Source organism: Falco biarmicus, chromosome 4 (assembly GCF_023638135.1).
Source record: "Falco biarmicus isolate bFalBia1 chromosome 4, bFalBia1.pri, whole genome shotgun sequence".
Classification (NCBI taxonomy): Eukaryota; Metazoa; Chordata; class Aves; order Falconiformes; family Falconidae; genus Falco; species Falco biarmicus.
Genome location: NC_079291.1, coordinates 62,812,001 through 62,827,059, shown reverse-complemented (window position 1 = coordinate 62,827,059; position 15,059 = coordinate 62,812,001). Strand labels below are relative to the sequence as shown.

At 54.5% G+C, this 15,059-nt stretch overlaps 1 protein-coding gene across 1 annotated transcript in view; it reads left to right on the top strand.

Annotated features, from left to right (window-relative positions):
- The first annotated feature begins 2,699 nt into the window (after nucleotides 1-2,699).
- LOC130147366 (acrosin-like) overlaps nucleotides 2,700-15,059 on the top strand; it is a 51,109-nt gene continuing 38,749 nt past the window's right edge. The window contains exons 1-2 of the mRNA XM_056334379.1: nucleotides 2,700-2,850; nucleotides 3,156-3,356. Of these exons, the coding sequence (XP_056190354.1) occupies nucleotides 2,762-2,850; nucleotides 3,156-3,356 (290 nt within the window). The 5' untranslated portion in view covers nucleotides 2,700-2,761. The remainder of the gene's footprint in view (nucleotides 2,851-3,155; nucleotides 3,357-15,059) is intronic.

The following is a 15,059-nucleotide window of genomic DNA, read 5'->3' as shown; positions in this document are numbered from 1 at the left end:
CTGCCAGTCAACGCAACAACTAATGTGTGGCCTCCTTACTGAACCAGTCCTTGTTTGGTGTGCCCTTCCTCAAAACTGACTTGCAGACATTGTTGCAAAAAAGTGAATGTAAGATTTTGACAAAGAATGTGGGGAACAAAGAATGTTACTGAAAGCCTTGATATTTGGGATGATTACCTCTGTATAATGTTAATCCAAAAGAGGCTGATATTGTTTGCACTTTGAATGTTGATAGTTGTTTTTATGTAGATGCTGTAGTAGTAGGAGGCCATGATGGGACCATGACACCCGCACGAATCAACACGTCAACATGTTGATAAGCATAATGTGCTCAAAGACAATATAACTTTGGATGAAGCATGTAATGATGTGGTTGATTTATGGAACTGATGGGAACGTATTGCAGTGGTTCTTCTCTTATCCGGAGCAACAGCAGGGAAAGCATTCAAGAGTTAAATCACCTTGTTTGTTAGGCAGTTAAGAACGTGAGTCAAATTGGCCACTATGACATACAAAACAGAGCAACTATTACCCTTTTGATGTTGGCTCAAGGACACGGCTGTGAGGATAGTGATGGTATGTGCTGCATGGATTTTAGGCACCCCATTGCAGAAACACGTTATCAAAATCTGAGAAAATGTCATCCTTTTGGTCATCAATTCACTCAATTGGCAGTATTCTTCGATTGCTGTTGCCTTGGTTGCCATCATCTTTGCGAGGTCCCTGCAGCACACGGCAAAATATGGTACTAGCTGTTCAAAAACAAAAAGGGGGAAATGTTGGGGAATGCAGAGGACCTGCAGACAATTTAGTTGACTTCAAAGACTTAGTCCTGTACCTTTAAGACTGCAGCAAATGAAGAGACGGGACGCAGCTTGATGCAAGCAAGTTGTCCGTTTATTAGTGATTTTCTTACACATATATACGTTTCTACCTTCTACATATTACACACTGATTGGTTAAATCTTAAGCGTAAAAAACACTGATTGGTTGATATTTAGAGCACACCGTCAGAACAATAGGAACTTATTGGTTTACCTTGACCTAGCAACAATTTCTGTTCCAAAATTAGGGGTTTTCTTTCTACGTGGCTTTCTTGATTAACAAATTACATATCGGTGCTATCCGTTCCCTTATCTGGCTACTTGTTTCTCTGTCCATCTGGTTGCATCCTCAACTGTAATGGCTCAGGGGTCTGCAGTTAGCTTGTTCCTTTGTTCCCAGGGCTTGTGCCCTACAAGTTCTAACTCTATTCATCAGGCTATCAGCACTTGGACTCTTGTCCTTGAGGCCTTGTCCTACATAAGACAGCCACAAATTGTCAGGTATGTCAACAGGATGTGAAGGACTTGAATTTAGAACCACAGCCTACGGGCACCTACAGCAACAGCAAATAGCAAGCAAGAAGAAGAACACAAAAACCTGTCAGGGACTGACACATGTACTGTCTAAGATACATAAAAAAATTGTATAAACAAGAAAGGCCATTTTGTCCAAACCCAGCCACGCAGACATAGTGTTTTTTCAGTCTGCCTCCAACTGTGTCACCGCAGGTTGCTCCACATGGGATCCCTGTCGCAGAGCCACCAGACCCCTTTCCGCCCACAACTGACCATGTTCAGCCTGAGGGCTCCGCGGTGGCTTCACCTCGGTGACACCACTGACTATCAGAGTGCTGGGGTAGCAAACTGTGCGTTGGGGACATTACCAAGCCTGCTAGGAGTGCAGGGGAGTGAACTTTGCGCTCTGTGCTACGAGGAACACCTGAGGCCTCTGGACAGAAAGCCGGACTTGTTTGGGGAGGGAGCATGCTCCAGCATCATCCGCAGAGCCATAAGAACTCCTTTCACTGCATGATCAAGAGGAAGCAAAGGGCATGCCCATGTTTCCAGAGATCCCAGTTCAGCTGGAGGCATGCCCTGCAGTCCTGGGTAGGAACAGAGCTGGGAGCTGCAGCACCATGGCTTGCCGGGGCCCAAGCACAGAGCAAGAGGAGGACGGTCCTGGCAGCTTCAGAGGCAGGCGCTTCTGCAGCTCCCGCAGGGGGGGCATGCCTAGGTGGGCAGCAGCTGAGGGCATACATGCTCAAGCACCTCCAAGTCCTTCCTGCCTCTGGGAGGTGGAGAGGTGGCCACCTCAGAGCGCGTTGCTGTGGCTGACATAGCCAGTGAGGAGTGTGCTGCACCTGCATTTCACCGTGCTTTGTGCAGGAAGGTTGACGTTGCTGGGCTGTGCTTGGCTTATTTGGCTTGCCCAGCACTGCTTGGCTGCCACGGCCATCAACAGATTGGCTCTTCAACACCCAAGCACGCGCATGCTGCTGTAGTCATTGTGTTCTTTGTTGTGTGTCTGTTTATTGGGAAGGAGCCGGTGGCACAGGGCTGCAGAGAGCAGGGCGGCAGGGAACTCCCCAAAGAGGCTGCGAGGCCACGCTGGGTGTTGCCCTGTGAGCTGTTAGCAGGCAGAGCTGGGAGCCAGGCGCTGCTGCCTGCCACGGGGCCTGCCCACCCTGATCGTGCAAGCAGGGCATTGCGTGGGGCTCTGTCAGGGGTGTGCGATCCCAGCTTCCGCCTCCAGTCCTGCTTGGAACCCCTCCTGTTGCCCCCCATCCCTCCCCCACCGCCACCACGCCCAGCACCTGGAACCAGGCACTCTGTGACATCAGCCCCGTGTCCAAGGGTACCCCAGGAACGGGAATCCTGCGGGCACTCTGTCGGTGGCCGTAGTGGTGGCGACAAGTCTTCGTTCTTGCAGCTGCCACATGTTGCTGGTAGTGATGGATGTTCTCCTCCTCCTCGTTGTCCTGCTGGCCATGTGCTGTCCTGTGCACGGCACATGGGACAGCTGTGGGTAAGTGGCCCGAGGCTTTGAGAGGGAGATTGGGCAACCCTTGTGAGCTTCTCTGGAGGGGTCCTGCTTGTCCCCCATGGCCACCCCAGTGGCTCTTGAAGGCCATCTGGGAGGCTCAGCTCCTTGCCAGCTGCACAGCTCGTCTATGGTCTGAAGCAGAAAGCGGGGGAAGGGGAGCGGGCACACACCCCACGGGTTTCCTCGGGCCCTCTGGCCATGCCTTGAGGGGAGGGAAGACAGCTGGCCTTTAGCCGGAATGGCACAAGCTTCCATGGAGCTAACCAGAATGGAGTTTCTGGTTACAGAGGCACCTGCGGCCTTCGGCCTGCGGCTTTGAACTACAGTATGTCACACGTCGTGGGTGTCAGAAATGCCCAGCCAGGGGCCTGGCCCTGGATCGTCAGCATCGAGGCTCCCTTGGAAGGAGGCATGGCACACATCTGCGGGGGCTCCCTCATCAGCCCACAGTGGGTCCTCACAGCAGCCCACTGCTTCATCGAGGCCAGGTAAGGAAGACCAGGGATCAGGGCTAGCCCCACATTCTAGCAGGTGCCCTGAGCACAGCAGCACGTGCTGCAGCATGTCCTGTTGCCCTGCAGTACGCCCAGTGCCTGGGCACTCCGCAGCCACCTGAGAGGCTGCTCAGGAGAAGGCTGGGCTCATGCCACTGCTTCCCAGCAGTCTCCAGTTCGACATTCCTTGAGCCCAAGAAGCACGTGCTCTGTCGCACCCTCCCTAGTGCTGCTCTTCTCTCTTCCTTGCCAAGCAGAAGGCAGGGCAACTGCTGTGCTGCTGCAGCATGTGGCTCTGCTCCCTCTGAGCCCTCTCTCCATCTGCCTTCCAGGAACATCACCACGTGGAACGTGGTGGTAGGTGCCACCCGGCTGACCCAGCTGGGACCTGAGGCCCAGGTGCGCAACATCAAGCAGCTGCTGGTTCACCAGCACTTCAGTAATATCACACGGAGGAACGACATTGCCTTGCTGGAACTGGAGCAGCCTGTCCAGTGCAACAGCTATGTACAGCTTGCCTGCGTGCCGGATGCCTCGCTGAGAGTCTCGGAGCTGACAGAGTGCTACGTCAGTGGCTGGGGTGCCAGGACTGCAAGAGGTGAGCTCCCAAAATGTAGTCACATTGCGAGTGCAAGCTTGGCCAGCTTGGGGAGGCAGGTTGCTCTTCCTGACAGCAGGGGCGAAAGCCAGAATCAGGCTGTGGGGACGTATGCCTCTTAGAGAGGGGGGCGTGAGCCACTGACCCAGAGCAAGGCAGAAAGGAAGGAGCGGTCCAGCGCCTCCCCACATGCAAAGCCAAGCCCCGGGATAGGGCTTCAGTCACGCAGGGAAGGAGAACTGGCAATGAGCTGCTGGGTGTTCATTCCTTTCTGTGCTCTTCACAGCTGGAGGATCGGCGTATGTGCTGCAGGAGGCCCAGGTCCACCTCATTGATGCCGGGGTCTGTAACAGCAGCGGCTGGTACAGAGGGGCCATCCACACCCACAACATCTGTGCTGGCTATCCGCAGGGTGGCATCGACACCTGCCAGGTAGGAGCGTGCTACAAGCCAAGCCCCGGCAGCACGGGCAGCCCCGCCACAACCGCCCAAACCTGCACCGTCACGGGCTTTTCCTGGCCACTCACACTCCCATTGCTGTGTCCCCACCGCTGAGGGCCTAAACCCATTTCCCCATGGGTAGGGCCTTTGTCCAGGGCCTGCCTGCCTTGTCCCAGAGGCCTGGCACTTTGTTCACAATGCCTACCCAGTGCCCTTGGCAGCCCAGAGCTTCACCATCCCAAGCCAGACACAGCCTCCTGACACACCTGCAGCACCAACCTGCCGCAGAGAGAGCGAGCCCTGCCTTACAGGCCCACCACCCCCTCCCAGGAAAGCTTCTCCAGAGCTTGGCTGGCCACTAAATACAGCTCTGGAAGTGCCATGAGAGGGAAGGAGCCAGCCACTGGGCTGACGGTGGCCACCCAACAACCCCTTCATCCTCTCTCCTCTGCTGCAGGGGGACAGCGGTGGGCCTCTTGTGTGCCAAGAGAAGAGCGCGGACTATGTCTGGCTTGTTGGTGTGACCAGCTGGGGCATGGGCTGTGCGAGAGCAAAGAAGTCTGGAGTCTACACCTCCACCCAGCACTTCTACAACTGGATCCTGGAACAGATGGGCCTGCACACAGCAGTAGCGACTACTGCAAGGCCGCAGCCAGCCTTCACCTCCACCCCCGTTCACAGGCCAACACCAACAGAAGCAGGAAGGTTTACACCCTGCCCACTTCCAGTGCAGAAGCTGTGGGATTTCCTTACTTGGCTGCATGAACTCCTGCAGTACCTAAGCAGGAAATAGGTTTGATCAGCAGGACGGAGAGGATCCAGGGCTGGCTGCAGCGCACCACCACCATTTCCCGCTGGGGCAATGCCTGCTGATGCAAAGGCAGCCTCAGTGTCAAAGGCCTGCTCTGTCCTGCCCGCGCTCCTCTCAACGGAAGAGCTCAGCTGGCTGAGTCCCTGCAATAAAGTGTTTCAGTTCTGTGGCTAACCAGGCGCCAGTCCTCTTCAGTCTCGTGTGCAAGGCCAGGACTTCCACGCCCGGCACCTGCCGAAGGAAGCAGGCTGCAGGCAGACAAGTCGGGCACAAAGGGTCACAGCAAAGGGCTGAAGCTCTGCCTGCTCAGCAAGAAGGATGAGGGTGCAGTGGAACAAGGGAAGGCAGGTCATTGCGGGGCTCAGGGCCTTGGGGATGGCAGCTGGAAGCACAGACTGCCTTAGGCCCGCTCCTGGTGGGATCCCTGTGTGCATCTGTATGAGGCGCAAGCGAACTTGAACGCGGACTCTCAGGGCCCAGGAAACACAGATCTAGAAAGACCCAAGGCTTGCACCAGGCACTGGTGAGGGAGCCTTGGCCTTGAGCCCCACATATGACATGGACTTAATTTCTAGACTGTTATCTGAGGCATCTACGAACACGCTGTGCTTATGAATCCAGGGAGTGAGGCTGTGTTTCTGTTTCAGTAGCCTCATCCTCTGGTCTCATGGTTTAATGCCGGCCGGCAACCAAGCACCACGCAGCCGCCTGCTCACTCCCCCTCATCCGGAGGGCGGGGGAGGAGAATCAGAAAGGAATGTAAAACTTGAGGGTTGAGATAAGAACAATTTCATAATTTAAACAGAATAAAGAGGTAAGAACATCAGTAATAACAATGATAATAGTAATAATTAAAATGGAAAGGTGGAGGAAAGGGGTAAAATCCAAAGGAAAAGGGAAAAGGGGAGAAAACCCCCAAGTGATGCACAGTACAACTGCTCACCACCTGCTGACTGATGCGCAGCCAGTCTCCGAGCAACGATCCCTCCCCAGCTAACCCTCCTACGTTCTACACCAAGCATGACGTCCCATGGTATGGAATACCTCTTTGGCTGGTTCAGGGCAGCTGACCTGGCTGTGTCCCTTCCCAGTCTCTTGTGCTCCCCCAGCACTCTGGCTGGCAAGGCCCAAGAATCCAAAAAGTCCTTGACTTTAGTATAAACATTACCCAGCAACAACTAAGAACATCAGTGTGGCTATCAACATTGTTCTCACATCACAGGCAAAACACAGCACTGTACTAGCCACTAAGAAGAAAATTAACTCTATCCCAGCTGAAACCAGGACATGTGGAAACCCAGGAAAGGCCTGGACTGCATTCACATGGGTGTAAGCAGTGGCTACATCTGCAGGGATACTTGTCAAGGTATTGCTTTGTCTGTGTCAATCTGTTTTGCCCTTCACATTCATTGTGGCACTCTCTCTGTGTGTATGTGCGTGTCTGGCTCTTTGGAATGCAGCTGCACGCACGTGGGAAGATCCATTTAGGCTGGCATAGGAGCAGCCCCCCAGGTGCCCACCTCATTCAGATCAACCAGACCTGAAAGGAGAAATCCCACAGTGTTCAGAAGCCTGCTGGCTCTGGCTGCTCCGTAACGGAGTGGGCAAGGAAACCCAAAGCAACTCTGCAGCAGAGATCACCGGGTGGGCAGGGAGGCAGCTCTGACTGCCCCACAAACAAAGCAGCGAAAGCCATTTATCCTCGCATCCTCTTCCTGAGCTTTCCCCAACACCATTCTTTTACCTTCAGCAAAATCTCTCCCTATTACCAGCAACACTGCCCTGAAACCAGAAATTGCACATCCTCTTCTTCATTCTCCCCTTTCAAACACCTTTTCCCAACACTACAAGCAGAACAACACCAAGGCAATTAATAATTAACTTCCCCTCCATCATTATCAATACATTACCATCAAGTATCATGAGTGTCTATTTACTTCTTGTTCCATGATTGTTTCTCAAGGCCAAAAAACCAAACCCACTTATGGGACTTCTTCCCATTGTCCTTTGCATGTACCAAAAGAACATGAACTGCCATGCTGTATTGGAGATTATGCTTCCCTTTCCTAGGCCATTTCTCTTGATCACCTAAGGTATACAAGGGCCACCAGTGATGACAATATTCGGCCCATTTTGTCTGAGTGGGGGGGTCACCCCAAAACTTGCTCCAGCATCTTAATAAACAACCCAAAAGAACTCTGAAGAACCAACTCCCTCTAGCAGAATGACCAGATCCCATGTGTACAAAGTTTCAAAATCATAAACGCTCAATACCTAAACCAGACCCTGCAAACAAAACTGGACAGAGGCAAAATCCAGCAAACAAAATCCAACAAAGTTTCACCTGAGCGTGAGGCAAAATCTGGGCTCTGGGCATCCGCGTAACAGCATATGGATTGGACAATTGTGCACTTCAAATATCCCGGGGGGACTCTGACCCACCAGGGGGACTTCAACCCGCAATGCGATACGACTTCTTTGTAAGCAACCTCAGTGTTTATGACCATGTCGCTGTTATCCCAGAGAGCTGTCACGGAGATTCACCTGGCCAGGGAATCTCAGAACCCTGGCAAAACTACTCCGGTGCGTGCTTGCGGTGCTCACGATTTCTCTGGTCTGTCGAGATTCCGGAAAGCGGGTCCCGTTTGGTCACCATGTTCTGTTACCGAAAATCATAACCAAGAAAGCTCTCTGAGCCAAAGGACAGTTTAGGAAGCTGACAGTGGTTTATTGCCATGCTGGATGCACGGTGGATTTTTCCTCCTAACCCACACACCAAGTTCTCGAGGGTACACATTACAGAGGATAATACGGCACACTGGAAGGACACGCCGGAGCAGCTCAAGGAGAAGGTGCTGCCGACAGAGGCCCATGATGCGGCTGGGTGAGTGCAGTGGGGATGGGGATGGCTTTGGGCATCTCGCCCTGTTCCTTCCAGCTATCCCAGCTGGTGCTCGCGAGGTACCCTGGCATCGGAGCACTTTAGCCAGCAAAGTGTGGGGATGCTGATCAGGAATCAGTGCCTTTTCCTCCCACCGGTAGCAGGTTCCTGACATGAAAGGAGGCAGGAGGAGGGGGCACGTGCAGGACAGAGCCCTCCCAAACCAGAAGTGGGAGTGGGTGCAGAGGCTTTCTGGAGCAAGGCTGGGGGGTGACGGCTCATCTCCCCAAGCAGGGGTGTGACATGCAGTGCTGGGGAGCTGGGTTGTGACCTGCTCTCCTGGCAAGGCGCAGGGGGGTAATTAGCGCTGACGAAGGGATGAAAGCGGTGTGAGGGCTGGTTTGGATGGCAGGCATGGGAGCCTGCGCCCTTCCCCTCGCACCCCTGTGCGCCCTGGGCAGCCACAGGTGTGAGGGTGTCTGCCTGGGGGGACCAACCCTGCCAAGGTCCCTCTGCAGCCCTACGTGCCTGTGGGGGGGGTGGGGACCCTTTCGTGGCAGCAGCAGGCAGGGGATGCCTTTGGCTACAAGCCTGTGGGCTTTGGGGCGCTGCTTTGAGCCAGGGTTGGTTGTTTGCCCCCTGTCACCCACCCGTGGCTCCTGCCTTCTCCAGGAGAATTACGGCCATCCCATTGCTGCCGCCGCTGACCCCTGCCTCACTGGGCACCCGGGTGCCATCATCAAGCAGTAGCAACGTCAGCATCACGGCCACAGGTAGGGGACACGGGGACCCATCCCCGGCCCCTGGGGATGTCATACCACAGCAAGGGAGGGCTCTTCTCCGGGTGTAGGCAGAGGGTCTGGGGGTGCCTGGGCAGGGCAGGGGAGCAGAGATGTGCTGGGGAGGGTCAGCTGTTCTTGCCCCAGGCCTGTGGGGTCCTACAGCCTTGCCCGGCGCTGCCCCATCGAGCCCATTTTTCTGCCTCAGTGGTGCAGAAGCCACGTGATGAGCTGTGCCTGGTCTCAGCCTGACCTCAGGTTTGCTGGGGCATCAGGTGCCTCCTGTGAGATAAGTCGCCAAAATTCAGCTCCGCAGCAGCCTCACCCACCGGGTGCTCTACGGCCACTCCAGCCCCCTATCCTGTGCGGCGAATGAAGAGACGGGGCGCAGCTTGATGCAAGCAAATGTCAATTTATTGTACAGAAGCACGTGTTTTTATACACTTTCAGAAACTGCGTGTTTTAAACAGATTGGTTCTTGAAGCTAAGCCTTGCATACTAGGCAATCCCTGATTGGTGGTTAACTACCAGCAATTAACCACAAGGTGTTACCGCTCCTTGGCGCCTTCCTTGGCGCCATCCGTCTCCCACTCCCCTGTGCTCTGCAAACATGCCTCATCATGTTAATTGTTGTCTAGACAAGCTCCAGCACATTCCCCTCCGCTAACTGATTGCCACTCATGGTCCTAGTTTCCAGCCCGCTCCTGCATCGCCCCCTTCCTGTTGCACAAAAGAACCCCTGAAACCGAGCAAAAACAAGGCAGAAGTAATAGAACAAATAAAAAACCAACTAAGACATATTATCAATGTCAAAATAACCCACTGTCTTTGTTCCGTACAATTTTACAATTTCCCCTTTTTGTTTTTGAACAGCTAGTACCAGGTTTGCCATGTTCTGCAGGGCCCTTGACAACATGACAGCAACCAAGGTAATAGCAAACAAGCAATACTGCCAATTGAGTGAATGGATGCCAAAAAGGCTGACATTTTGTCAGATTTGGTAACATGTTGCTGCAATGGGGCGCCTAAAATCCACCCAGCACATACCATCAAAATCCTCACAGCCATGTCCTTGAACCAACAACAAAAAGCAGTGGCAATTTTGACTCACATTCTGAACTGCCTACCAAACAAGGTGGTTTAACTCTTTAATGCTTTCCCTGCTGTTAATCTGGATAAGAGAAGAACCGCTGCAATACGTTCCCATCATAGCCTCCTACTACATTAGTATCTACAGAAAGACAATTATTGGCATTCAAAGTGAAAAGAATATCAACTTCTTTTGGATTAACATTATACATAGGTGGAAGGGCACACCAAACAAGGACTGGTTCAGTCAACAGGTTCGAAACATTTCTCATGCTGCCGCTGACCTGCTCATCCACTGAACAGCAGAGCAGATGCTCTGTGGTCGCTTCAGCAACATGCACTTCCTCTTCCTCCAGAGAGGGGATGGTGAAGCCTTTGACTCCTGTGAGAATCCTTAGGGGATGTCTGCCGGTTGGTTGGCCTCAAGAGGGGCCACAAGGCCAAACTTTACTTTGTGTCGAGCGTGCATAAATGCTTTCCTTTCTTTCTGGCCAATTTTTTAAAGAACGGGTAGAACACACACACACACAGGCAGGCAAATGAGTGGAAGCATGCAAGTGCCTTTGGGCCAAAGGATGGCAACCGCTTCAGCCCATCTCTACATGTCAGCACATCTCCACCTCACCAGCGCTGAGCGGTTGCAGCCATCACTGCTCCCAGCCCTCGGCCGTGGGGCCAGCCGGCACCAGTGCCATTACCAACGCCACTGCCAAAACCAGCAGCACCTCTGCCCCTGTGCCACTGCATCATCAGCACTGGCAGCTGGTCCGGGGGCTCCTGTTCTGTCTCCTGCATGGGGGCAGTGCCCAGCAGACCCGCTGGCACATGGTGGTGGTGATGCGGGGCCAGTGCTGCAGTGAGATGGTCACCCTCCCGCTGGGGGCTGGTGCCGGTCGGTATCCAGGGAGTATGCCCACAGCCAGCGGGGCTTCGTGGTGCCATTGCGATGTCACTAGTGACGTGAGCCACTCTTTTCACCATCTCTTCGTTCTCTCCCGTCCTTCCAAAGGCTGAATCCCTTAATTAGGAATCTCTTCAGTCATCAATTTTGACAACTTTACAGGGGGTCAGCTTGACCTCACCTTTGTGCACACAAGTTTTAAACATGCAGTTCAACACAAAATGAGAGTTTAGCACTCACTCAGAGGCCCCTAATTTGGGAGTTTATATGACAGAGCAAGTGCTGCCTCCCTGCCCACCCGGTGATCTCTGCTGCAGAGTTGCTTTGGGTTTCCTTGCCCACTCCGTTACGGAGCAGCCAGAGCCAGCAGGCTTCTGAACACTGTGGGATTTCTCCTTTCAGGTCTGGTTGATCTGAATGAGGTGGGCACCTGGGGGGCTGCTCCTATGCCAGCCTAAATGGATCTTCCCACGTGTGTGCAGCTGCGTTCCAAAGAGCCAGACACGCACATACACACAGAGAGAGTGCCACAATGAATGTGAAGGGCAAAACAGATTGACACAGACAAAGCAATACCTTGACAAGTATCCCTGCAGATGTAGCCGCTGCTTACACCCATGTGAATGCAGTCCAGGCCTTTCCTGGGTTTCCACATGTCCTGGTTTCAGCTGGGATAGAGTTAATTTTCTTCTTAGTGGCTAGTACAGTGCTGTGTTTTGCCTGTGATGTGAGAACAATGTTGATAGCCACACTGATGTTCTTAGTTGTTGCTGGGTAATGTTTATACTAAAGTCAAGGACTTTTTGGATTCTTGGGCCTTGCCAGCCAGAGTGCTGGGGGAGCACAAGAGACTGGGAAGGGACACAGCCAGGTCAGCTGCCCTGAACCAGCCAAAGAGGTATTCCATACCATGGGACGTCATGCTTGGTATAGAAAGTAGGAGGGTTAGCTGGGGAGGGATCGTTGCTCGGAGACTGGCTGCGCATCAGTCAGCAGGTGGTGAGCAGTTGTACTGTGCATCACTTGGGGGTTTTCTCCCCTTTTCCCTTTTCCTTTGGATTTTACCCCTTTCCTCCACCTTTCCATTTTAATTATTACTATTATCATTGTTATTACTGATGTTCTTACCTCTTTATTCTGTTTAAATTATGAAATTGTTCTTATCTCAACCCTCAAGTTTTACATTCCTTTCTGATTCTCCTCCCCAGCCCTCCAGATGAGGGGGAGTGAGCAGGCGGCTGCGTGGTGCTTGGTTGCCGGCCGGCATTAAACCATGAGACCAGAGGATGAGGCTACTGAAACAGAAACACAGCTTCACTCCCTGGATTCATAAGCACAGCGTGTTCGTAGATGCCTCAGATAACAGTCTAGAAATTAAGTCCATGTCATATGTGGGGCTCAAGGCCAAGGCTCCCTCACCAGTGCCTGGTGCAAGCCTTGGGTCTTTCTAGATCTGTGTTTCCTGGGCCCTGAGAGTCCGCGTTCAAGTTCGCTTGCGCCTCATACAGATGCACACAGGGATCCCACCAGGAGCGGGCCTAAGGCAGTCTGTGCTTCCAGCTGCCATCCCCAAGGCCCTGAGCCCCGCAATGACCTGCCTTCCCTTGTTCCACTGCACCCTCATCCTTCTTGCTGAGCAGGCAGAGCTTCAGCCCTTTGCTGTGACCCTTTGTGCCCGACTTGTTTGCCTGCAGCCTGCTTCCTCCGGCAGGTGCCGGGCGTGGAAGTCCTGGCCTTGCACATGAGACTGAAGAGGACTGGCGCCTGGTTAGCCACAGAACTGAAACACTTTATTGCAGGGACTCAGCCAGCTGAGCTCTTCCGTTGAGAGGAGCGCGGGCAGGACAGAGCAGGCCTTTGACACTGAGGCTGCCTTTGCATCAGCAGGCATTGCCCCAGCGGGAAATGGTGGTGGTGCGCTGCAGCCAGCCCTGGATCCTCTCCGTCCCGGTGATCAAACTTTTTCTCCTATTAGGAACTGCACCAACTTCTGCAGCCAAGAAAGGAAATCCCACAGCTTCTGCACTGGAAGAGGGCAGGGTATAAACCTTCCTGCTTCTGTTGGTGTTGGCCTGTGAACGGGGGTGGAGGTGAAGGCTGGCTGCGGCCTTGCAGTAGTCGCTACTGCTGTGTGCAGGCCCATCTGTTCCAGGATCCAGTTGTAGAAGTGCTGGGTGGAGGTGTAGACTCCGGGCTTCTTTGCTCTCGCACAGCCCATCCCCCAGCTGGTCAGGCCAACAAGCCAGAAGTAGTCAGCGCTCTTGTCTTGGCACACAAGAGGCCCACCGCTGTCCCCCTGCAGCAGAGGAGAGAGGATGAAGGGGTTGTTGGGTGGCCACCGTCAGCCCAGTGGCTGGCTCCTTCCCTCTCATGGCACTTCCAGAGCTGTATTTAGTGGCCAGCCAAGCTCTGGAGAAGCTTTCCTGGGAGGGGGTGGTGGGCCTGTAAGGCAGGGCTCGCTCTCCCTGCAGCACAGTTATCCTGCAGGTGCTGCAGAAGGATGTTGCACGTATGGGATGGAGAAGCTCTGGGCTGCCAAGGGCACTGGGTGGGATTTGTAAACATAGTGCCAGGCCTCTGGGACAAGGCAGGCAGGCCCTGGGCAAAGGCGTGCAAAAGGGGAAGGGGGGTAAGGCCCTCAGCAGTAGGGACACAGCAATGGGAGTGTGAGTGGCCAGGAAAAGCCCGTGACGGTGCAGGTTTGGGCGGTTGTGGCGGGGCTGCCCGTGCTGCCGGGGCTTGGCTTGTAGCACGCTCCTACCTGGCAGGTGTCGATGCCACCCTGCGGATAGCCAGCACAGATGTTGTGGGTGTGGATGGCCCCTCTGTACCAGCCGCTGCTGTTACAGACCCTGGCATCAATGAGGTGGACCTGGGCCTCCTGCAGCACATACGCCGATCCTCCAGCTGTGAAGAGCACAGAAAGGAATGAACTCCCAGCAGCTCATTGCCAGTTCTCCTTCCCTGCGTGACTGAAGCCCTATCCCGGGGCTTGGCTTTGCATGTGGGGAGGCGCTGGACCGCTCCTTCCTTTCTGCCTTGCTCTGGGTCAGTGGCTCACGCCCCCCTCTCTAAGAGGCATACGTCCCCACAGCCTGATTCTGGCTTTCGCCTCTGCCGTCAGGAAGAGCAACCTGCCTCCCCAAGCTGGCCAAGCTTGCGCTCGCAACGTGACTACATTTTGGGAGCTCACCTCTTGCAGTCCTGGCACCCCAGCCACTGACGTAGCACTCTGTCAGCTCCGAGACTCTCAGCGAGGCATCGGGCACGCAGGCAAGCTGTACGTAGCTGTTGCACTGGACAGGCTGCTCCAGTTCCAGCAAGGCAATGTCGTTCCTCCGTGTGATATTACTGAAGTGCTGGTGAACCAGCAGCTGCTTGATGTTGCACACCTGGGCCTCAGGTCCCAGCTGGGTCAGCCGGGTGGCACCTACCACCACGTTCCACGTGGTGATGTTCCTGGAAGGCAGATGGAGAGAGGGCTCAGAGGGAGCAGAGCCACATGCTGCAGCAGCACAGCAGTCGCCCTGCCTGCTGCTTGGCAAGGCAGAGAGGAAAGCAGTGCTTGGGAGGGTGCGACAGACCACGTGCTCCTTGGGCTCAAGCAGTGTCGAGCTGGAGGCTGCTGGGAAGCAGTGGCATGAGCCAGCCTTCTCCTGAGCAGCCTCTCAGGTGGCTGCGGAGTGCCCAGGCACTGGGCTTACTGCAGGGCAACAGGACATGCTGCAGCACGTGCTGCTGTGCTCAGGGCACCTGCTAGAGTGTGGGGCTAGCCCTGAACCCTGGTCCTCCTTACCTGGCCTCGATGAAGCAGTGGGCTGATGTGAGGACCCACTGTGGGCTGATGAGGGAGCCCCCGCAGATGTGTGCCGTGCCTCCTTCCAAGGGAGCCTCGATGCTGACGATCCAGGGCCAGGCCCCTGGCTGGGCATCTGTGCCACCCACAATGCGCGACATGCCGTAGTGAAAAGCCGCAGGCCGAAGGCCGCAGGTGCCTCTGTAACCAGAAACTCCATTCTGGTTAGCTCCATGGAAGCTTGTGCCATTCCGGCTAAAGGCCAGCTGTCTTCCCTCCCCTCAAGGCATGGCCAGAAGGGCCGAGGAAACCCGTGGGGCATGCGCCCGCTCCCCTTTCCCCGCTTTCTGCTTCAGCCCGTAGACGAGTTGTGCCAGCAGCCTGGATGCTGTCAGGGACCT